The sequence below is a fragment of the Amia ocellicauda genome, chromosome 7 (assembly GCF_036373705.1).
Source record: "Amia ocellicauda isolate fAmiCal2 chromosome 7, fAmiCal2.hap1, whole genome shotgun sequence".
Lineage (NCBI taxonomy): Eukaryota > Metazoa > Chordata > Actinopteri > Amiiformes > Amiidae > Amia > Amia ocellicauda.
Window position 1 is genome coordinate 4,432,010 of NC_089856.1, and position 25,903 is coordinate 4,457,912.

Consider the following 25,903-nt stretch of genomic DNA (forward strand, 5'->3'; position numbering starts at 1 on the left):
TTACGTTTTGTAGTGTTGGGTCACACCACCCTCTTATTTTCAAATTTAAAATCAGACACTTTAAATCGTATCTAGATAAAGGTTAATGACACACACTCTACTCACTTCACTTCCTGTTAAAAGGCTTTATTCTTTGGTATAAAGGCACATTTGGAAAGAAAATAAGTGAAGAATGAGATCTCATGCAAGTCTGTACACAAACTGACCCCACCCCCTCGTCTCTATTTTCCTCCCTGCTCTACAGTACAACAAGTGGGGGGGAAGGGGAAGGCGCTATACATTACAAGAGTCTCACTATTAACAGTCTTTGTATTTGTATTTACAAAACAGTTTACAAAAAACGAGGACCACACATCTGGCCATCTCTACTGAATTAGCAATAAATTACCAAGCTTGAGTGAGGTTATTTTACACTGGTAGTAACATCTTTCGGCCACAGATCATAATCATGCAAAACAAACAAACATTACCAAAAGGAAAAGAAACAGAAAAATCACAGACAAAAAACTGGCGTACAGCCTTATGCCATTTTCATTCACGGTCCTATGGCCCAACTGTGGAAAAATCTGCATTTGTCTGAAATTCACTTCTTCCCAATTCTGTTGCAGTATGTCTATAATTGTGTTACCAGGTTCTGTAACATTACTAAATGGTCAGTAGCACAAATACAAAACAAAACAAAGTTTTCTGGAAGCCAAAAATGGAGACTGTCTTCTCATTTAGCTAAAACAATCTAGCTGGTGGATGGTCAAGTCACATACGTACAATAAAACCGGAGAGGTAAAAAGATCAAACATTTAAAAAGAGGAAGACACAGATGAGCAAAAATATTTGTCATCAGTAGTACTCTACCTCAACTTAAACAAGCAAATATTATATATGACTGTGTTGGGATTGCACCTTGTATTGACTCACGAACTCCCAAAAAATACATGACCCTCTGATCTGTAAATAATTTGGCAATGCAAGTCTAGGAAGCCAACCTGTATACATGTTGATACCAATCTTGAAGCTGGCTGTTCCAAAAATTCTCTACAATCTGAATTTTAACGTTTTCAATGTCTATTTGTTACCAAATATGTGTTCTATGGGGTAAAATCCCCTCTTTGGGGAAGTATTTCAGTTTGACGCTATTTGTTAATGATGCATACAGTAATGCTGGACTTCAGAGCATGATATTCACCCATACATATCCAGAAAACAGCTTTGGGAAGTGTTTTGGGAAGGTGTTTTCAGCTGGGGCAGTTAGAATGTATTACATAGAATGCAAGAAGGAATGACAGTTAGGCATTGCATTGAAAACACAATTGGGTTCACAGCTTGGGGAAAATGAATTAAGGAGGCAAATGCAGACTCTTTGGTTATTCTAATGGGGATGCATCCAGTCTGGGTCACGGAGACTCTCTGTGCTTAAAGTAGATGAAGGTCATGCGAGTTTTGACTGATGAAGCCAACAATTTGTTAAATTAATTAACTGACAGCTTGCTTGGAATGGAAATGAAAAAGCTCTCCATGACTGAGTTTAGAAATCCTCTCTCACCATTGATAGATATGGACTCGGGGGGGGGGAAATCGTGTGGCTTTTCCACACCATGGTAGAAGCTCCATTGCAAGGTGTGTGTGTATTTTTTTTTTTTGGTGACAGGATAAGTCATTGAATGCATTGTGATGCTTTTAACTGCTATACCATAAACCACACATCCATTAAGAATTAAGTGGTCAAGCGCACAGGATCAAGTCCCAGGATTGTTCAGATGTTGCGTGGATTCTTCCTTTGTTCTCTGAGAGTTTACAGAGCTGTCACGCGTGTCTGTTTGCCTGCAGCAGCTCTCCAAGATGGCTGTGCAAGTAAAAAGTGATGTTTCTACTTTTTAATTTATTTTTGATGGGGAAATAAATGTAGCCACATCTCAAATCTGCAATCTTCAGGCATGTGTCCAGTGTGATCCTTCCTCATGGATGTGTAGAATTCCACCATGTGATATAGGTTACGCGTTAGAAGCAATTAAATGGCTGCCAAAAATAAAATAAAGGTTATTCTGTTTAAAGAAAAACTGTATGAAAAAATAAAATATAAATAAAAAAACAACAGAAAAGCTCTCAGTCATTCCTTTAACAAACGGCCACCTTGCCTGTCTAATCTGGGCAAGGTCAGATCGGAGGGCTGCAGCTTGCATTGCCTTAGCGGATAAAATGAGATCAAATTCAGCTTGATTTGCGCCTCATTAAAAAACAGTCCTCCATTGCTCACAGGAATGGAGGCAGCCTTGGAAGATCCAAAGACATGCTGGTAGGTTTCTGAAAGCCTAACAAGGAAGATTGTAATGGAGAATGAGCAGAACTTGAAGACCAAGACCTACTAAAAAGAGTCTCATTGTTTTCCTTATGTCCAGGATAAAAAAAGTTCCAAAAAGACACAACCCCCCCCCCCACCCCGAAAGAAAAAATCTAAGATGTTAGATAGGTCTTCTTATGGAAATCAGATCAGTGGATCAGTGGATCAATCCCCCTCCCCCCAAAAAAACTAAAAAACTAAAAACTAAATGAAACGGATGGCGGCGGATCAAGCACGCAACCCTGCTTGCCTGGGAACTGAAGATCATAGCTCGTCCCTGGCGGTGCTGTCCAGATCTGACTGGAGCACGTCCGAGTTCTGGGCCTCGGTGCTCAGTTCCGCCTGTTCCTGCGTCTTCTGTGACCTGGCCCGGTCCCAGTCCGTTCTCATCTTCTCATTGTCCCAGATAGTGGAGGTCTCGGTGTCGCTGATGTAGCCCGCATCACCAGTGTAGTGAGTGGGAAAGACTAGGAGCGGCTCTGCAGAAAACGCCTTGAGGTCCCGCTTCTCAAACTGCTCCATATAGTCCGACCTGTGGGGAGCAGAGGAAAGGTCATCACTGTGGACATTTTATAACTCTATAGTATGTACTGTATCTCTCTACCCCTCTAAGAGCAACCTATATGACAGCAGGAGAGATGGGATAAAAAAGCAAACCTATCAAGACAAGAATTATATGTACTTCTCCAATGAATACTGCTGTTGTAATTCAACCGTACCCATTTAAATCTGCCACTCAAAAGCACAGCATTGGCCACAACAAACTGGCACACAAAAGCAATGCAAAGGTGTTGTGCTGGTGGGTACGTACACAGGGTGCTTGTTGTACATGACTGGCAGGAACTCATCCACCGGTAGCATCCTGGTGAGGGGCTCTGCTGCCAAAAGCTTGCGGGCACCCTGCAGTGACATCGCATAACCCAGTGTCCAATAGGAGTAGTCCGCTTCCACCAAGTTGTGGATCTTAGGGACAGACTTCTCTGGGTGCTCCACCTGCATCCTCTTGCGCCCGATGTAGCTGAGAGCGGAAACGAGGAGTAGAGGGAAGGAGCGCAGAGAAGGGGGGAGGCATATTAATGACCGATCATTTGTCAGTTTCTCAGTCGCAAATATTATTGCCATTTATCTTGTGGCGCTTAAGATCAAGCTCCGTGATCACCCCAGTCAAAGGACATATGGTATTTTAGTCTATAATGCAACCGCCTCTGTGGACAGGAGCTGATTGGGGCAAGCTTTGTACACAGCAAGAAGGTAGGGGCCTTCCAAATACAATTCAAGATGGAAGTTGTCATTCATTTCTATAAAGAGTGACATTTTTATTTTTGTGAGCAAAAAATGGCAAATCTTTAAAAGGGGCTCCAATGCGTGTTGACAGGGAGTGGTTTATCTCTGGGGACAGGCCTGCTGAACTCACATGAGGTCCCAGTCCAGTTTCTCCTTCTCCACCTCGTACATGAGGTTCTGGAGACGTCTCTTGAAGAAAACCTCGAACCTCAGGTCATCTTCGATCACCAGGGAGGTCTTCAGACCCCGGTCCACAATCTGCACTCCAGAGAGGCATGAACACAGATCCGTGCAGGAAGAGGAAAAGAGATGGAGATATACATAAAAACAGACCAAAGGGAGGGAGGAAAAATGTAGGAAGACAATTATAATAAATATCAGTGGAAACCTCAGCAATCCAGACGAAGGAGCTGTAAAGGTAGTGTGGGGAAGACTATAAAACTCAATTAATTTAATCTAAATCTAAATTGTGGAAGAAGCAGTGCAAAGGCCTCAAAGCCTGGGCCTTGCCTGAGCACCTCACCTCCTTCCAGATGTTGTAGTGGGAGAGGAAGCATCCCAGCTCCCCTTTGGTGAGGGGGCGGCCGTGGTAGGGGTCGCTGTATCCTGGCAACATGTGAATGCCCATGCCCTGGATCTGACTGACGTTCAGAGCTCTGGGACAGACATGGGGAGAGACAGTCAGAATCCATATGTTAGTAGGCTGCTCAGGCAAAAGGGAAAACAAAGACATTTATTTTCCCTTGTGGTTCAATAGTACACTGAAGTAAGTAACGATGTTGATCTGTGCTCTTTTTGAGCTTCATGAATCCATTAAATACTAGAATGATCTGACTGTAAAAACAGTTGCAAGAAACTAAAAATAAAAACACTAAATAATTCTGTTCCTTTCTTGTCATTACCATTTTTGGGTTTCCATGTGTGGATTACTTCAGACACCTAGTATTTATATGAATATGAAAAACAGAAATTCCTTTGTGTAGGACTCTGTACTCTCAACAGAATCCCCATATTTTTCCAGACAACCTGAAAACGATGACACATAGGCACTGTCCTCTAGTTTAGTGCGGTATTCCACCACAAGGAAAATGAAGCCCGCCGCTCCTCTTGCTTTGAACAGCAGGTTAAGCTAGACCACGAACGTCAATGCTGTTATTATAAATTGGGCCTTGGCGGTGCCTTACTTGCCGTCCACAGCAGACACAATTTTGCAAGCGATCCCTTGCTCCCCTAGCGTCTGTAACATCCTGTCCCTGCGATCCTTCCTCCTCTTCAGATTGATCATGAAGACCTGCAAGACATCAATGCGTGGGCTTTTCAAGGAGGAAACTGTTGTTGGTCAGCTTTTACCGTGTAACAGGATCGCAAAAATATTTGTCATAAAGTATAAAAAATTTGGATGATACACATTTTAGGGACTTTAAACTGGTGTTTATTTTAAGCTGCTGGACATCTAATCCTCTGTGCAAGTCTGTGGCTGTACAACACAGGGAGTGACTACGCAATGCACTTGGGAATTCTCTGACTTAGGAATGGCTGCCCTGGTTTCCTGCTGGAGATCATAAATCACAGCTTTCTTATCCTTTTACATTGAAATAGATTTGAAACCGATTAGCCTTGAGCTGGATAGATGCGAGGCAAGTTGCCGTGTTGCCCTCCCCCCCAACCCCAACACTCCCCGAGCCCCCTTTACCTCATCGAAGCCCATGTTGTCCAGTGGCTTTGGCGCGACCGAGATGAACTGAGAAGTCTCCACTGGGGGGTGTCGTACTGTGGAGAGACAGACAGGATAGGGGGAGGTGGGGACGACAGGGAGGTTTAAACTCTGGATGGAAAAACATTTCACACTTCCATTTTAGAGCAGTTTATAATTTTGGATTGTACTATCTCTGCTGCTTATATCCCTTTTCACAATAGCACACCAACCCGGGTTTGGACCCACTTTTTAGTGTAGTGGGAAAATGTACTTTTATTATTTTCTTAATTGTTTATATAGTTAATGGTTTAATGTTGTTCATTCATTCAATCATCAGTTTGTTTTCACTCCTTTCTGGGGACTACTTTAATTATTAGTTTCCTGGAGTTGTATTACACCTATCGTCTTTAGGTTATTCAATCAGCTATTGCCTTCTAGGATATTCAATCAGCTAAAACAGTTAAACAGTATAAAAGTTGTGTTTGGGTAAAGTATTTGGTTAAAAACATGTCTTTGATATCATCTGCTGCCAGAAGAATGCTGACCAGCACGAGTCAACTCATCAAACACAACAACAACAGTAATAAACTCAGGTCTATGTTAATTATTATTATGTGCTAAATCTGTATTTTAACAAGATGTAATCACTTCTGATAGATAAAACTGCAACCTATTGTCTATCTGAAGATACAAAAAGGCTTCTCCAACTCACATCCTTAATCCTTTTTTTCACTTCATGTGAGAGGTTAATCTGTATACATTTTTACAATAAACTCATTACTTCTTCATCAGTGTTTCCTGAGAATTTACTACATTAGTAAGCTGGGTTCTGATTTTTGTCAGTTTGAAAGCATGGACCCCCAGTAAAGGATGCTAGGGTGCAAGGGGCTTATCTCAAGACTGTCATCTGTTGACTCCTGTAGCCCATTCGGATCTTCTCTTAGACACTCTTTGATCTCACCCATGACCTCCAGCTGTGTGTGCAGGAAACTGTCTGCCTCGTCCTGGAGGGTGCTGTGGGATCGCAGGGGAACGGGGAAGAATCCATAGGACTCGCGGTTACAAAGAAACATCTGAACGTCTGGGAAAAAAAGAGACAAAACAGATTAGCCGGAGAAGAATCTTGGGCCATTTTAGCGTGAAATTAGTTTTCGTTTACTGGCAGCTTTGAAGGAATTTTTCACCAAGACAAAAACAACTGCATTGTAACCCCCCCGAACTAACAAACATGAGCTGATTTGGGTCTCAAGCTGGGCTGGGACTGATTTAGGCCTGGATTGTCAGGTTGCAGCAGAAACCCACGCGGGATACAATAGTTATCTAATAAAAATAGATTCTGATCTACAGATGTGATTAGGTTTCATCTCGTTAGATGAATATGGCAAATTCCTTTAAATAAAAATGGATCGAGTCCTGGCAAGTTTTGTACGCTACACTGGGTGTTTGAATTTGGTCTGTCATCGTAACATAGATAAAGCTCCTTCATCAGGAAACATGGTCTCTTGTAACAGAATGATCCTGGTTTTGGAGAGTCTCCCTTTTGGACTTCCTCCATCAAAGATTTGTTTCTTGTGTGTTGTTTTGTGCTTGAAAACGTCTCTCCCTCTCTATTTACATCTCTCATGATGATTTTTGTTTCTTTTCTTCTTGGTTCAATAAAGGTGCTTAAAAAGTCTAAATTTTCGCTCCCTCTTATCTCTCCTCTCTCTCTCGCTTACCAGCCATACGGGCCGAGAACGCAAAGACGATGATGTCATCGAAGGCCCAGGTGTAGTCGGGGTGGGGGGGGTAGAAAGCCAGCTCGCGTGACGCCTCCTTCCTCAGGTCAATGAGGAAGGTGGAGTGCACCATGGGCACCGCAAAACATCCCTGCCTCTCCTGCTTCCGAATGGGCATGTAGGCCGGAGTGCGCTTATAGTAGCCCTGCAATTGAGGGACGGAGAGTCAGGTTTAAATACTCTTCATAGGGAAGTACCCAATAAAAGCATATATATTTGTTTATTTGTTATAGTTCCTCTCCATTACAATGGGGAATAATAATTAAGAACATAAGAAGAACATAAGAAAGTTTACAAATCGACAGGAGGCCATTCGACCCATCGTGCTCGTTTGGTGTCCTTTAAAAACTAAATGATCCAAGGATCCTATCCAGTCTATTTTTAAATGTTCCCAAATTTTCAGCATCTACCACATTGCTGGGGAGTTTGTTCCAGATTGTGACGCCTCTCTGTGTGAAGACGTGTCTCCTGTTTTCTGTCTTGAATGCCTTGATTTCTGTCTTGAATGCCTTGAGCTTATTATTAGCTTTTTGTTATTTCAGAAGTGTTGGAATGTTCCAAGGTGTTCCGGATTCCTAAAATCAGGAATGTTAACCATAGCTAATGACCCGGACTATATTTTCCCAGCAGCCCTTACTAGGTGTGCTGTACCAAAGACATGTTGATCACTGAGGTTGCCCACCACCCTCTGCCCCTGTGCCCCCCAGCCCTGCCCCGAAGGGTACCTGGGTAGTCATTCCACACCAGAAGTTTGAATAAGCCGCCCTGGATTCCAGCATAGGCGCCACTACAGTCTTATTCTCTGTGATCAGCTTCCAAAGAACATCTGGATTTGTCAGGAGGTTGTCACAGTCCACCACCTGCATCACACAGAGGGAGGGGGGAGAAAACCAAACAAGATATACACTGTAAATCTGCAGGCAAATTTTCCATTGGATCGATTTTGGTAGGTGTTCTCGGACAGATTTGTGGTAGCTGGATGGGGAAAACGAATTCTGGGAGAGTGAGGGGGAGGAGGAGAACAGGGAGAAACGGTTTGAAAGAAAGAGAGGAAAATACAATTTAAAAAGTGATTTGTTTTGTCCCTGGGGAGTGAAATTAAGCAAAACTGAGCAAAGCAGTTAGTTAGGATAAATACTACTAATAATAACAATAACAATAGAATTATCATGAATCTTAATGCGTTCCGTACTGTAGATTATTATTCAGTTTTAAATACTTAGTGCTGTAAATGCTAGTAGTAGGCTTAAGAACTCTTGGCATATTCCTACAGAAGGTGCTATTACAGAGAGCACCACAAGAGTGCAGTACTGATCCACAACTCTGAAGCTTCAGGGCAGACCTAGAATTAAACTGATTGAATAAGCATTGTTTAACAGCACTGAGGTTTGCTTGAAGATTATAATTCTGTTGTATATATATATATTTTTAAGATGACAGAGGAAACGGTGACACACGTTTCGGGATTCCAAACAGTCCAAGACCTTTAGAAGGACAGCTGTGCCATAATTATCTCACACAAGGCACTGGATGTTTTGCTTTCTCTTTGCTTACTGCCTCCTGTGTATCGCTTGTACTTCAAACGGGTAGAAAAATGGTTGAATGACAGAAACATTTAAATAAATAAGCCGATGAATGCATCAATGGCTTTTGAACTAACAATATAGATCGCCCAAAAGAATGGTGAAAAATCAACCAAAAACTATGGGAATTGAAAATGCAATTTTTGCTCAACCTTCCATGCGTTTCCTTAGCAATAATGTTGTTGTTTTTCATCATTATTGCTTCTTCTCTACCACAGAACACACTTATATGAGTGCTGGGCAAGCTTCAGTGCCAGTGCGCCTTTTAATTCCATCCCCACACAACACTTCCTGTTTGGGGCGAATGCTTACCAGGAAGTAGTCGGCCCACATTTCCCTGGAGGCATCCAGTGCGGCCTGCCTCAACTTCATGACGTGCTCGTAGCGGAGGTTCGTCCAGTGTTTGGGCCCCGTCTCATCCTCATAGGCCCTTGAAAGACGACATGGATCCCAGTTCAGACCAGATCAAGACCTTGGAACTTCTCTACAGCTGCATTTTTTACCCCATTCTAGTGTTCCTAGACTCCTACTGGGAATATTTTATACACAAGGGCAAAAAGAGGAGCGCTTCGGGATTTTAAAGACTCAAAGAATCAAAGCCCTTCATAATCTCCTGGAAAGAGATTCAGATTTTTGAGGCCAGGAATGATCCAGAAATGAAGAATCTCAACTAAAGGAAAGTATATTACAGAAATTAACAACTAACTATATATGCTAACTATACAATCAGATCTCATTTGCAATAAGGTGCCCAGTTCTGGTCACCAAACTACAAGAGGAGTATATAGGTAAAGGACAAGAGGGAACAAAAATGATTAATTGGGACATCCCTGCTGTAAATTTTAAGAGAAAATATCTGGATACAATCTGCAGCCTCCTTACTGTGGGTCTTCCTGAGGCCTCCACTCCACGTAGTGATACAGACTCTGCACTTTGATGAGCCATTCACGCAGGATGGCCGTGGTGTTGTCCGAATTGTGGTCCGTTGCAACCCTGTGGACACGAGGAGAAGCGTCCCATTAAACAAGCAGAAGATGCCATCAGGGAGACGGTTACTTCAATTTCAATGAGTTCCTGACAGGATTAAATCAAGATTGGAGTAGCAGAAAATGTGCAGAGTTTCAATGGCTGCATCTTAATGTATGACATAAGTTTCCCTCACACCGTTAGACACAGACATGCTTGCTTCACTTCACTTGATAAACATAGAACATTTACCTGACACCTAAATAATTAACAGAATTATGAATTTTCCACATTTTTGCTCTGATGTATTACATCAGTAGATTACCCCAATTTTTAGTCCGAACAACAGTCTAGGGCCCAGCCCCAGACAACATTACAATTTCAAACTAGGCCCATACAAATCTATACCCAAGTTAAATCAGTTCAAAAGCAAACCTAAACTTAATGAAAGCCTAAGTTCACTGGGAAACCACACCAAAATGGACCCCTAATATCATCACCCAGCCTAATGTTATTCTAATGCAGAATGATGCTAAATTAGTCCAACTGATGCTCTCTCAGGAACCTCAGTGTAACCATCAGACCATTCCTACCATCACCTGTCTCCCAAATTTAAACTTAGCATTATAAAATTGAAAACTGAGTGAAAGGAAGGAGGAAGACAATCGGTGTTGCACTAGGCCTGTTCACCACCAATACCCTTCCTCCCTCGACTCACTTCCTCCCTGACATGCACAAAATACCAATTTGCAAGCACAGAACGGGCAAAGTTAAAGCAGGAGACATGACCTAATCCTCGAACAAGCCAACATCTGTGCTCTGGGGACAGTTTTGTCTTCAGAGACCTGCACTGCTTTAAACAAAGTACCATGTGTGATGATCGTTTGATATATTCTACATCTGCAGTCTTTTAAATAGCAAGGAAATGGATCGCATAACCACCAACTATAGCATGCATAAAACTTTATTATTTTTCGGAAGTTAGTCACAGTCACAAATGACGTAGAATAACATTGTATTTCCGTATATCCTGGTATATTGTTTGGCAGTGAACACAGCAGGCAGAATCTTTAAGGGATATTGATCCAAAATACGCTTCAAAGCACCGTCAGACTGTGGGTCATGGCTTTGGAACTGGTTTCAGCTCAAATTAATGTTGAACATAATTGTCTTAGTGTGGGGGATAGCCTATACATCTAAGTCATAGCGCATTACATATTTCTTCCCAAACAAACTACTACTACTTCTACTGTAGTAATGATTATTACGATTATAATTAAGCTATAATGTATTAGTGATCTCTTACTAGGCATGCAAACCCCTAAATAGGTCAGGAATACAGTAGAGCCAGTGCACACATGAATACAAGCCCAGTCCTCCTTTTCTTCCCTGGATTGAATGGCCAGGTAACTGTGTGACCATACTGGGAGCATGAGAGCAATCCAGCCCCCACACAATAGCAGCCAACAGGAGTTTGAGTTTCCTGACGCAAACACAGCTCTGAACAATCACTTCGCAACAGCTTGGCAAAATAACAATGGCGTTGGGTTACAGAGGAACCCAAGACGGGCGAAATGAATACCCACTTGATATATGGGAATGCGTGCAGTTCATGTCAAGCCTCTTCACTTCCAAGATTCCCTAAACTCAATTTTGTTTGTTATTTCTTCGCCCGGGTGGCTGATCAGTAGGAAAAAGTTTCCACTCTGAGCACAGGGTGGGCCCTGTAATCCAGGCAGCGCTGGCTCCAATATAGACTATGTCAGAGTTCAGTGGTTCCTTAAATTTCCTTATGGAATTTTACAGTATAAGCCTACAATATACCCAAAATATCCTTTTTTTTTTTTTTTGCAAATTGTAACTCTACAGCATGATTGTAATTGATCAAAATGTGACTATTTGTAATTCAGACTCACAAAAAGCTGGAATTGCTTGTCATTTTAATTACAGTTGGTCCCGGTTCTCTTAACAATTGCCAATTCCAAACTGGGATTGTATATAAGAAAATGATGGGCATGCTCCTTATTTATGGAGGATAGAAATAAGACAAAGCAACAATCCTAACTGGATTCAATGATACAAGGACCCAGAGGACGATGACTAAGGACAAAGGAGACAAACAGCATGCAAGTCTGAAGGACAGGAGTTTCTGGGACAGGAAACCGGAGACCTACACACAGAGTGGCGGGGGCTGGAACTCTCCAGTCATGTTTATCACTATAAATCCATGGGATCATCCAACAGGCTGGATGAATTTCTGAGCTCATGAAGTACCACACAACCCTCAGGTTCCTAAACTGTCCCAAAACATTTTTTTCTATGCATGCTTTTTTCTAGGCCATAAAAGACGGCACCCTTATTTACACAAAGAGTTGCGGTAAGCTGGAACAATACCTCTCCCGATTGTGTCAGCTTGTAACCTGTGCTATGCAAAAGAAACTGCAGAAGAGAGTCTCAGTATATGTTTGTTTACGGAGTGCAGACACTTGTTCCCTGAATCAGCATGAGGCCAAAACCAACCCTCTAAACTATTGGAAACTGCACTGGCAACGTGGACTTCAGAATCACTGGGACAGAAGAAGCGGCTTTTTAATACTCTATACTTAAACCAGACAGATAAGCAGCAACAGCAACAACAACAACACATGGGATGAAACGGTGTTTTTTAATGCCATTTAGAAATCTGTTCAGTCTAGTCTTACTTCTGGAAGTGTGGTATTTAAAAAGTCAAACGCATGAATCTCCAGAGATTTTTGCAGGATTGGCAAGTGAAGATTTGATTCTTTCAGAACAACAAAAGCAAAAGGCAGATTGAATAGATATTCACAGCACTGTATATTTGTTGTATATGTTGGTGTAACACTATATTTTAGAAAAAATGTATATACACAAGCTGCTAGGCAATCAATTAACCAATATCAATAAAATCAAATGAAAAGGTTGTAGGTTCACAATGTCACTGTCCTTTTGTGCTATAAATGTAAACCCTCATCCAATCGATTTGAATATTGTGATCTATATCCTTACACTATGCAATGTCCAAAATACTGAGATATTGTATTTCATGCATACAATTCCCTCCCTACCCTATCAAAGCAGACCAGGAACTAGTAAACTGAACCGCAGGTGCCCTTTCACTTCTCCATCCATCTGAGGACTGAAAACTGATCTGCAGAATGAAAAAGACAGTAGCTCTGACCACCAAGTTACAAAGAAGGACTGCGCTACCTAGAAATACAGCTCAGATAGTTCTGGGTTTTGTGGGTATTACCACAGCTGAAGTAAATCGCCCAGAAGCACCATGCAATGTGCAGTTCGAAGCATTCTTATGTGAACACTAATAATAAGTAAGCGTACTATTATTTTTTGTATTTATTTATTAGCAGATGCCTTTATCCAGGGCATCTTACAATTTACACATGCAGCATTATAAAACATTACAAAAGTGCATAGTACAATCAATACACAATACAATAAACATACATCCTAGTTCAATGAGGTAACGTGCAGACATTGTACACTTAAGTATGGAGAGATGGTCTCTAGGAAGCTCAGTGCTGCCTGGTCGAGATGAGGAGTAGTCAAGTAGTCGATGAGGAAGGGTCACATTCGGCGTATGTTGCTCAAGAAGAATCTGCAGGTGCGTGTCAGTGTGGAGATGTGCTGAGTGTAGGAGAGCGCAGGATCGAGGGTAGCTCCTAGGTTCTTAGTAGAAGAAGAGAGAGTCATAGATTCTAAGGGAATTGAGATGGAGAGATTAGCAGAAGGTGAGGAGGAAGGGGGAAGAGGAGGAGATCAGATTTGGAAAGGTTGAGCTTGAGGTGGTGTGAGTGCATCCAGGAGGAGATAGCAGACAAAGAGGAAGAGATGCAAGAGGGGATGTGGGGGTCAGAAAAGCGAAAAGAAAGGAGGATCTGGGCAACCTCAGCATAGAAATTGTATTAGAAATCATGGGATGCCCAGAGAGTGGGAGTGGGAGTTTTTAACCATCACTCCACTCAGTTCTATAAGTGCAGAGCTGTGTTGGAGGGTTAGGTAGTGCATTTGTTTAGCATCTTTCTCGTTCTTCAGAAACGGCCAGGAGAGATAAGGATCTTTTGGAACAAGGCAAACTGGGCTCCAATGAGGTGCAACGAAGTGAATTGTGTGTGAAACCTGAACTGACATACTGTATAGAAACACTTGAGTTTCAAGGACCAAAATTATACTTTGCAATCACAGTCAAGGACGTTCAAATTTAAAAATCAGGCTGCATGTGTCAATCTGAAAAACGACACCCTTACGAAGTGGTTAAGGAAGGTTAGTGCCCTGAGTTAAATTGAAGAAAGAGCAAAGAAAGAGGCAGTAGATTTGCGCAGTGTGAGCGGGGTCCAGGCAGAAGGATCGAAAAGCAACTTTGGCATCCAGAGCATGGGTGTTGCCCTCGCCGAAATGACCAATGCCTTCTTACAGTTGACAGGAGGAGAAGTGAAAACAGCCTTGTGTTCGAATGCAACTTCCTCAGAAGTCTTGCAAAATTCCCTGCAAAGAGCTGGACTGCGAAAATCTGCTCAGCTTGCTTTTGCGTGGGGGCCACCGTTAGCTCAGATCTCTCATCATTCACAGAAAGATCCTACCCATATCCAATGCCTTCATGCCCTATTTAATGCCCTCTATTCCAACTATCCTACTGATGGAATCTGTGCTTAAGGATTCAATATCTTACGCAGTGGAGCCACAATACACTCGGCGGCAGAGTTTTCAAATAAGGGAGAGGATCAACTAATGAGTATTTGTACAAACTGGCATTATGGGAGACAAATCCAGTCAAATTATTCAAATGAACTTCACAATGCTACATGAAGTCATTAGAGTGCAGATTAACTATTGGCTAATCGTACTTTCAGTTTGGAAGTATTCAATAGTCCTTAGAAAACAAAACAAAAGGTGCAAAACATACTGATCTTTTGAAATGACACATCAGTAATTACACGGTCAGACAACTTTACTGGTTGTACAATTTTCATCTTGTGGAAACAGCAATTTGATATAGATATTCCCTTTTCAGCTGACCTGCAGCAGAGAAATTGCTCCTGCATTTATTACGTTTCTTCAGAAAAGCATGTAGTTTGCAATGATTTACTTCCAAGGGAATATTAGCACAAACAAATGCATGTAAAAAACTAAAAATACATAGATATAACTTTCTTTGCCCTATGTTTTCACTGGAAGAAGTTTCAAGTGTAGACTAAAGATAAATTACAAGCCATGCAAAACAAATTATACCCATCGGTGAACAGAATACCAGGTCTATATTGTAGCGTGTGATGGCTTAATTAAACGCTTTTTGATCTCAATGTTTTTGAATCCATGTTTAGTATAAATGGTAATTGAATAAATTACCTCATCATAATTTGTTTTTATTTTTCAAATAAGTCAAAGTGCAATTTGTTAATTTCTTATAGGAGAATTCAATTGCCATAAATGGGGAGGCTGACGGGACATCTAGGGACTGGACTGGACAATTGGGGAAATACAAAAAAAAAGAAGAAAATGCAGGGTCCTAGTCATAGGAAATGATTCTGTGAGCCCAAGGGCAATATTAAAGATTTCAATTTTTAGGTCAAAATGGACTGTTTTAGTTCTTGTCCCAGTGCTTTGGGTAAACCAGTGTGTGTGTAATCTGATGTACATGTCGACCTATTTTTAACAGGAAATATAAACAGTGTTTGGCCTCAGTTTCCTGTGTTTGGCTCTTAGGGAGGTAATTAAGTATATGTCTAAGGATGTTCATGTTTTTTTTAGTGTTTATCTGTTAGTCTACAGCCCATAAATGCTGAAATCAATCATTGCAAAGCCCCTCCATTTGGATCACCACTGGTAAAAGCCCCTCCTGAAAGTACAGGCTGACCCTATAATTGAAACTCTAATGTTAGCAGTTTCTGGGGAGCCTGGATTCCAGTAAAATATATTTTGTTTAATAACAATAAATCAATTTGCATTTAGTATAGCTTCCCAATAAGCCGTTTCAATGCACTCACGGTCACAGATTTAAGACCAGCAAGGACAGTTTACAATAAAATTCACTGTGACAACAAAAGTAAATCTAGCAATCAGAGACAGAGAAAAACAAAACCTCCCCAAAGGGAAAAGCTCTGTGGGTCGAAGGCCCAATGGTTTGCCTCTACTCCAGACAGTCAGTTAGTGGTAGCAGGACTACAATAAAGTCACCAGGACCATAAATGACACAATGACAACCATGCTGCAGAACTGCAATGGTTTGAAAGGTAATATCCCCTTCAGAGATGTTTGCATTTGTGCCTGATGGAGGTTGGGTACGCAACTGCACACACAGTTACTGAAGGACATATACAAAGCAACACAAATACTTACAGTGTGTACTGCAATTATCAGCCAGCAAAATTAGCCTGTGCAGGATCATACATTTATCAAACTAAGCATGACTCTAATTGAGATATAATTGATATACTACATTAATTACAAATTTCTGTCATTGATTCCAGATCTGGGTGGAGAACTACAGACGGGGCTGTTGCCTATATGTGCTGTGTTATAGCTCACTGGGCCCACGATCGCCCATGAGGTGGAGGCCTACAATTGGACTGGGTATAGTGGGCTGGAATGTGCCATGGCTTCCTCAGCTTGTGCGAGATCAGGACCATCTCCGACCTCAGAGTTATCACTCTTTATGACACCACAAACGTGTGCAGCACAACTCTAAATCAGTATAAAACAAACTTTCAACACAAGGACAGCCACAGGTGGAAACTGGAGTTAGCAGATACCTGACCCTCCTCTGTCTCTCACACTCGGGGACACACAGGGAGAGCATGTATACATTTTGAGTCTGTCAGCAGATGGAGTTTACATTGTTCTCGCCCAAGAGCCCTGAAAACTAAACAAAACAAAACCAAATATTTAAGAAGGTTTACTTGACATGCTGCTGCAACTAGACAGGGAGGTCAGCACCACGGGGACAGGAGAACAAAGTTCTCTGTCAGACAGGTTAGAACTAAAGCGTAATTGCACATTTTTATAAAATGAAAAATACAAAATTCATGATCCAATTGCAATGGATTTAAATTGAGGCAAAGATTCCTTAGAACTGGACAGTGGGCAAGTAAGGGTTTGACTTCTTCAAAGCAAAGGAAATATTTTATGAAATGCTGATTAACATTTATTTGGTTGCTGGGAAGACCAATCCACTGCATTTTGACCATTTTGGGACTGACTGAAATGACCCTAAAATACAACTTTGGTGTCATTTATGGTATCATGACATCAAAACGTTTCTGTTCTGTCCCACTTTGACTGTGGTCTTCTTACACATTTTACTCCTTTCATTCTGCTACCCCATGCTTTAACCATGCTAACACTATATTAGGCTACACTACAGCTTAATAACACTATAAGGGTAACCCAGCTCAGGTGCAAAAAGCCTTTTCTATGATGACTCATTGCACAATGATTGTCTAAGTGGAGAGAAATCAGGATTATTAAAGCACAGGCGAACCTAACCGCATCTTCAAATAAAGACATTTGGCATCAGACCCAGGAACAGAACGCGCCAAGCAAGCCCTGCGGAAACGGACATATCTATTGGCCATAATTCACCATAAAAAAATAAAAATGAAAAGAAACAGAAGTTAGTGCGTCTGCTTTACCACGTAGATATCAGCTTTTAACTGCAGCTGCTGACCTAGCATTGCGCCACGCACTAGTGTAACTGTACAGTTTCCACCCAGACCTACAGTACTGTGCTGTGCTCTGCACGTCCACCAACAGTACAAGGTATGTATTCATCTCACACTGACATGGTAGCATAACAAGCTGGTGCCAAATGTGCCAACAGTATGACGACACGTGTGTCACTCTTTGTCCATACAAAGATGTTTGCCCTATTTATGTTATTTCTAGTGGATAGTTAACAGTTAACCCATTTGGGAAGATGGAATCTCCAAAATCTGCTCCAAAATGAGACTGCTTTTTCCTCTGTTACCCTAGCATTCATCTTCAGTTGGGTATGGTGATGGTACACGTAAGGAATGCGTGTGCCCGCCCGTCCAAATGTGTTAAAATTTGCCTTTTAAAAGGATGACGAATAATTGGACGTAGTATTTGTGTCATACGTTATAATGATTAAAACCATAGAACGTGCTTAGTTTGTTCGGGAACATTTATTCAGGCTGTGGAGTAATGAATGCAAATCCTAGCTGCCAGCTCTTTTGCCAGGTAAGGGATTAACATACGTTGTAAAAACCTTTACCTCATCAAAAATCTCTACAGTGAACTATCTATGCTTGGATTTCTGTGCAGCCAGGGGCTTAGAGACACAGAGACATGGGAAACATTGAAAACAAGTACAGAAATAGAGAGAAGACTAGAGAACATGGCACTTACGGCATTGAAAACAGTACAAGGAAAATAAAACGGGTCTCTGAGGTCAGCATTAGGAGAGGTGGGCCGGCTTCAGAATTCATGTTCTCTGTGATCTTTTTATCTTGAAAAAACAATGCACTTCTGGCTCAGTGAATAAGAAACTGACTTCTGTCTCAGCCTGCAATATTCAAAGCTCAGCTGTCATATTTATTAACAATTCTCTACCACAGAGCGGTGTTTGGCACCAAACTTGCAGCAACAGTCTGGCCTTTAATAGCAGAGCTGTTAACTTCATTTCCTTTGGGGTTCTTTTTTCCCCTTATCTGTTCCTCACAACCCCCAGGCTAGCATAACGTATAACGTGGCTGCTTATTTTGTTTAACTGCCTAACCTAGTTCTTTGTCCGAGTTCAGTTATTTTTCAGGTCCCTTGAATGGGGGAGAGATTTTAAATGACCCACAACAAGAAATTACAACAATCAATAAATAACCAAACAAATGGAAGGAATATTTTAGATTTTTATATATAAATCAGGTGCACATGCTGTAGCTGGTATGTTCTGCTGTGTAAGTGGCTGCGTTTCCCAGTTCTATGCAACTCAGTGTATTGGCAGGACAAAATTACTTGTGTGGCCAAAACACTTTAAATTATGGAAAATACCATGACACAGTAGCACACACAGATTCAAAATTAATAAAACACACACACTGCCTCTTTACCCTCCCACTCCCATAAATCCCTATACACCCTCCCTACACTATCCTTCTATATATGAGACCAATCTGCTTATATATGTGTGTGTGTGTGTGTGTGCGAGAGAGTGGGGGGTTAGAATGCTCCATTTAAAAATGCTAAAAATCTTTATAACTTCCCTCATAACCCCTCCACCCCCTTAGCGAACTCTCTTTGCCCCGGTGCTCCAATAGCATGCCAATTATGCGGCGAATCGCCACCAGGCACAATAGCAGTGAATTTCCTTTCTGTTTTGTTTGGAGATCTGTAATCCATGTGTCCAAGGATATCAGTGCACCGACGCGTTCCTTATTCAGATCTCTGGTTTTCTAGACACGTCCCATTCCAGCCATACGGAGAGCAGGCTGGCAACAGAAACCTGTCTAAAGTATCTTACAGTGAGATCATAACAAATGATCATATGGCATTTATTTACATTTTATCATCATTAATTATTAGTAGTAAACTTACTTACAACCAACCAGAGAAAGACACAGTAATGATAATAGCAGCAGGACTCCAATTCATTTTATTGACAAGGAAAACCCAGGTTACAGGTGGATTGTTACTGGCACAATCTAGTTAAAATACCATTCCCGGTTACAACTCCTCATCACTGCCCCATAATCCAGACTGCTGCTACAGTTGTAGTCCTTATGCACCACTGATCAACTCCTGGCCCTAACTGACTGCCTGGGGGGTGGGGAGGGGCACCAGGCCATCGAGGTATTTTTCTCCTGGGGAGATTTTTTTGTTTCTCTCTTGTCTGTGGCTGAAGGTTTTGTTGACTTTTATGGTCAGAGTGACCATCAAGTAACAGTCCTTGTTCCTCTGAAATCTGAGAAGGCAAGCGCGCTGTTACAACATATTGTGAGGGGTGCCACACCAAATTAGGCCCATTATAAATAAGTTAACAAAATCCACTGATTGATTGATGCAGTACTGTTCTCCAGCCCTAGTCCTGGCCAGCCCACTGCACAGCTAAATTAATTCATTCTGACATTTTTTTATGCAGGCAGTGTTGTTAGCCACCCTGCACACCCTGTAGCCCCTCAAGGACCTTCGACTCACATAAAAACAAGGCACTGGCCTTTGCTTCATGGATTAACCTAATATGCATTCCCAGTTAGATAGATGCTTTAGGAGGAGAGAGGAGAGAGGAGGGTGATGTCTATATAACCATCTGCATTGGGTTCTTCACTACTATACTCCCAGTCCCTTCCACTTGTGACAAAGGGCACAGAAACCACAGATATTTGCTTGAATTAAAATAGAGTACAAGGCCTCATTTGTATTCCTTTAAGACTCTTCACTCACTTGCCAATTTTTGATGCCCTGCACTGTATCAACACACCCGTACAGCAGCTCTAGGGAAAAACAGTAACGTGAGCCACCGGCTTTGGGAGGCCGAAAAATACCTTGCATTGTGGGACATGCGATGTGTGGTCTGTGTGTATCAATCCAAGCCCTGTCAGTTAGACAAAGGGTGATTTACCCTTATGTTCTCTCACACCAACTGTAAAGTTACAATATTCTCACATACTGATTAAAGCACATGTACGGCACAGTAAATCCTTTCGCAGCTTGAATGGATTTGGGAAAAAACATAACAAAAAACAATCCCAGAGTGGGGGCTCTGTGGTCTCATCAAGCCAGCACTCTCTGCATGGGGACAATGTTAAACACTTTGTATATTTACTGTGCTGCAGTCTGAACTGGACAATGACAAGGGAAACAGACACAGGAGGATTCCCGAGAACAAGGCTCCAACGAAGCTGAATGAGCAGCAGCTGTGATCAAAGTAATGGACGAGACACAGCTGTAATACTACACACTTGAGACTATGGCGTTGCGATGACTGCATGACAGTCTAATATGGTGAAAATCAAGAGAAATCTTACTTCTTAGAACTGGGTTGATTTGAAGTGTCGCTGTATGTGGTTTATACATACCTTAAGTCAACTGCCAAGTCATCGGCGTCAATGCGAGAATGCAAATAACATTGTGGAATGTAAGCAAGTCCGCATTAACACCCAAACACAAGACACTAAGGCTGAGAAAATCTTTGGACGCTCTGTCGATCTGCAAATTAGACACCGAAAGAAACACCGTTTAAATCCAGCAGGCTTATGTTATTCCGAGATGCGATTGCCAATATGCAGTTTTGTTTTCCAGGGACATTGGAGCTCAATCAGAACATCTCTTGTAGGAAATACTATAATTCCCCTTGTGTTGCTATAGCAAAGTCAAATAACGAATTTTCCCATTCAAAAATGAATCTGAGTTTGCCGTTTTTACAATAAAGATTTTACAATGCCCATGTTTTGTTTAATTGGCATCTCTCCTGCATTGTACTGTACCGTAAGTATGCAGGGTTGTGGCATTATCCTGCACTCCTATTAAAAAAACAAGTGCTTTGGCTTTGTTCGTGCTGCACCGTGGGATGGGAGTATGGTAATTGACAGTTCAGGAATGTAGGCAATGACAATAAAATCAAAGCATTTTTTCTGGAAAGGGTCAAAGGTCACGATACAAGCATGCCACACCCACCTACCAACAAAGAAAAATAAAAAAGGAAAGATGCATCCAAGACCGACTTGAAACTTTAACTCTATTATATATATTATAGATAAAAATGTGTTATGGAAAGAGAAATTGCATCTTACTTAATAACCATAGCAACATGTAGGTATACATTGCTTTGCGTTTACATAGTAATTTACAGGTTCTCTTTTCAGGGTTAGTGCAGTCCTGCATCTTTCCATTTTTACCAGACTGAATCTTTCATTGAGCTAACGAATTACTATATTACGCTTTTTAAATCAAATTCTTCTTTTGTGCTGCTGAAGATTTCAAAAAAGGCCATTCACTTCAGGAAACTTGAAATGTCTGTGTAGAAAGTTCTAATTAAGAAATTTTGTCTGCTTAATTAAGGGCTGAATTAGGTAACCCGGTTCACATCGTAAAATAACAGAAGAAGCCACAACACACAGACCTGAAAACAGCTACCAAAGTCACGCGACGTGGGGAAGCCTTTCAGGGTGGCACAGGCTTCAGTTGCTGAATGCTTCGGCAATGGCCGACAGAACACGTCTGCTTCCCCCGCTGCACTCCGAGCACTGCAAAGGTTTCTCTGGCACCGTTGACCAGAGAGCGTGCTTGCTTAACATGTTAAAAGACTAGCACAAACACAGGAGATCCAGAAAGACTGAATATACCAAGAGGTGAAGAGGATAGGACAACTAGCAAGAAGGAAGGTATAAGCCAGTCCTTTGAAGGAGCGCGTATTAAGCCGAACTAGCGTTTCAGTTCTTAGGTGCAACTGGAGTTTTAAAGATGAATAGACAGTCTCTATTCGGCATGTGTAAATATTAAAAGATTTTACCTATTTCAAGACTTCTTTGGACACATGCTCAGGGGGATCACATAAACAGCCCCTTTGTGTCTCGAACGTCGGCTGCGTAGAAGGAGGAAACCAGGGTTCCCTTCAGAAGAGACACACAGCTCTTTCATTGAAGTAGATTCAGATTTGGCTTTCACATGAAACACGCTTTTTAAAAGAGATTTCTGTCACATATCTCGCTGACTGCATAGACACTGACACACACAGAGTCAAGCTCAGAACTGAATTTTCCATCATCGCTGCTAAAGCAACCCCAGAATAAATGACTCCATCAGAATACTGTTTCTCTCTCTCTCTCTCAATACAGCATGCACAGATACAGCTGAAAGAAACAACCCCTTCAGTCTACAAAGTCATTGAGAGGTGTTGAGTGCAGGTCCTCTAATTAAACTGCATTCTGGGAGGTTCCACACTTGATCATAGTCCAGGAATTGTGTATTCGATTGAAGTGAAAGTAATGAGTGAACAGACGTCCACGGCAATCGTGCAATAGGGGTGTTGATCAGCAGTGAAGCAGCTAAAGTATTCTGGCTACTATGTGGAATACTATTTCCTGTGCAACAATTTAGCGAGGTGATGATGGGTATTTTACCGGAAGGCATGCTTCCCAGACCTAACAGAATCAAGCAAAATGTTTCCAAACAAAGAGCTTCACATTTTTTAAGCCTCTAAAAATTAGTAACAAACAGCCTACAGCCAAGCATTTTATGATCATATCAACAACAACAAAAATCCCTCAAAGTCTTTGAAGAGTCAACATATTTGTTATTTACGACACTTCTGTGGTGTTAATAACTACTACCAACACAACTTTGTCTCCATTAATGATGCGTTCCTTGAAGCTGGTGTAACAGGTTGGTTCTTGATTTGAGTCAAACAGAAAGGAGCCTAAATACAAAGCTTACAAACAGGCTTCTTTAACTTTGAACCCAATTTAGCAACAACAAGCTTTCTGTATTGGACATAGAACAAAATGGATAATGAAAAGAGATCAAAATGAACTATTTCAATTCATTACTTATATTTTGTTTTGTGCACAGACAGTGCAATGATGTTGTGTCCATATCTAAATGCCTATTACACTACATCCCAAACTATAAAGGCGTTTATCGCACCGCAAATTATGGAAAAGGTAAAACAATATGACGTCACTGGAAACACAAACAATCTGAAGTTAGCTCTGAACAAATGGGTCTACAATACGATTCCTGCAAGGATTACAATATAGCTAGGCTACACCAGATGGCTTTTTGCATTGTTTTCCTTCTACGGGCCGATTATGAAACTATTTTAGGATGCATTTTTTCATAAATATACTGATTAAAACAACAGATTTGTTTCCATTTGTTAGATGATGGAAACTTTAACTGAATACTGCAGCTGTAGAGTAATTCCCTTAATAGCACAAACCAAAAAGACGCATTTAATGTATACAGTAAGTGAAGTACGGTTACAGTAATCACCGCCTGCAATGGAAAACTAATGTTCCGGTTTCAACTACAAGCCTGCATTTGAGGCTTTCTTGCAGATACGTGATACGGTATAGTCCGATTTGAATCCCGCGTTGAGATGCCAGGTAAATCATGGCTCGTTTGGCATTTTTGGAGCCCGACTGTGATGAAACATAACTCGTTTCACACAATATTACTATTATTAATAACACAACGTGTATAGTCGTGCTGCTGTTCATATGCCCTCCCTTAGGATCCATGCACAGCGCGGTCACCGTCTGAAGAAGAGGGGGCGTCGGAGACTGAGCGACCGGTTTTGGACAAGTCTCTCCCTCTCTTTAACAGAAAACTGAAACGAGTGACGCAGGCTGTTACATAGGACGAGATCACCCCCGTTAGCATTAGTCCCGTTCGTGCTGTAGCGCAGATCTGCACATCTGAACCAATGGCGTGCCAAGAAAAGTGCAGAACTGCGGACATATGCGCTACAGTTACCATTGCCTCACATCAAATGCCCCCGATTGCCCCACCTTGATCCTTGTCATGAGAGCTCGTTCATTTCGCTCGGTGACATTATTCTGAGATACCGATGTGGCACATGTGCAATATTGTATCTACAGCGAGACAAGGATCTACTGCCTGCGCCGGCATGTAGCTGCATTCCGACGGTACATACAGATCCCAGTACATCCCGGTACAAATCAACTCCCATCCCAATGGCATTGGCGTGTTATTTCAGGGGAGGTTCGAGTGATGCACTGGGACAGTTCCTGCACTTACCATATCGCAATGCGGTCCTTCGGGAAGTTAAGGCGATCTATAGTCCCGAGGAAGTAGGGGAGGGAGTGCGCCGAGTTGCGGCAGATCAGAGCGATCAATACCCGGGGAGCGAGCAGCGGGGACTCGGGGCTCCAGCGCTCCTCCGGGAAGTATCCACGGGCCGGCCCGGGGATCAGAAGCGACAGCGCGGTGGACAGAAGCAAGTTGAACCGGAGCATGGCAGGCGAGGACCGGAGGGGAGGATGCCGGCAGGGGAACACACCACAGACGGAGAAAAAGGAAAACGAACTGGGAAGGGAAAAAAAAGAGCCAGGCGATTTACTGACAACCGACAGAAATACAACGCCGCAGAGCTCCTCGGCGTTAAAGGGAAAGGCGTTTCTTAAAGGGGAAGAGAAGAGTCTGCGAGATTAAGCGCTCAGAAACGGACTGATTTGACCGACTTGGGTTACAGTTACCAAGAAACGCTTTTGTGGAAATATAATTCAGTGCCGATGGATGGACTGCTGCTGGTTCTGTGGATTTCATTCCGGGCCCCCCTATAGCGCAGATGCAGTAACGCAAGGAAAAGGATCAAAAAAGAACTGCAGGACTCATACGTGCTGACATTCCCGTGCCGTACCCCTTTAAGGGGTGAGTAAGCCCTCCCACCCCCACCCGCGACACGATGCAATGAGAACCACATGGGAACGACTGCGGAGGCTCCCATTCCCTCCCACCCCTTTAAGAGGAGCCAGGTGCGGAATGCTCGGTCGAACTGGAATGTGCCAGAATGTTCTGTGGGCGGGACGGCGGCCTGCGATTGGAGGAGCGGGGGTCCAAAGGAAAGCCGACGGGGCGGAGCTATTAAAGAGACAGGCCAAGACAGGGCAGTGGGACTTGTAATGCAATTTCAAATGAACACATGAATTTCTATGCTCATGTGAATGGGCATTTACTAACAAAGTAAGAGGTCTAATTCTATAATATTAATAGCAAGAAGTCTTACATGGTGTATTAAGGTTGGTTACAATTTTGTTTCACCCTCAGTCAACAAAATATGTGGTTTCTATCCTGACTAATACCCTGGTCCCTGCTGATGAGACACCCCCATAACCTGATGCTGCCCCACCATGCCTCACAGCAGAGGCGGTGTTCTTGGGTGATGCACGGTGTTGGGTTTGCTTTCCTCGCACCACAGCCTGCAGCCCGTACAAAGTTTCCATTGGCCTCTTGGTAGCCTCTCTGATCAGTCTCTTTCTTGCTTGATTATCCAGTTTGGAGGGACAGCCCAATCTAGGCAAGGTCTTGGTGGTGCCATATGCCTTCCACTTCTTAATAATTGCCTTGACTGTGTTCCAAGTCTCCAAATTATATATATATATATATATATATATATATATATATATATATATATATATATATATATATATATATATTATATTCCTACACATCCCCTAATCTGTGCCTTTCGATAACTTTGTCCAGAGTTCTCCTGAAAGCTCCTTAGTGCTCATGGATGTGTCTTGGCTGTGAA

The 25,903-nt window shown here is 42.1% G+C and overlaps 1 protein-coding gene across 1 annotated transcript; it reads right to left on the reverse strand.

The window, feature by feature from the left end:
* Positions 1-110: 110 nt before the first annotated feature.
* Positions 111-25,004, reverse strand: LOC136752592 (procollagen galactosyltransferase 1). The gene is made up of 12 exons (XM_066708060.1): positions 24,388-25,004; positions 9,559-9,669; positions 8,989-9,106; positions 7,819-7,953; positions 7,034-7,238; positions 6,277-6,396; positions 5,313-5,389; positions 4,804-4,910; positions 4,143-4,275; positions 3,750-3,877; positions 3,147-3,353; positions 111-2,867 (listed from the first exon to the last, which is right to left on the reverse strand). The coding sequence occupies exons 1-12, from the start codon at positions 24,603-24,605 to the stop codon at positions 2,600-2,602; spliced, it is 1,827 nt and encodes a 608-aa protein (XP_066564157.1). The 5' UTR covers positions 24,606-25,004; the 3' UTR covers positions 111-2,599.
* Between the last annotated feature and the right edge of the window lie 899 nt (positions 25,005-25,903).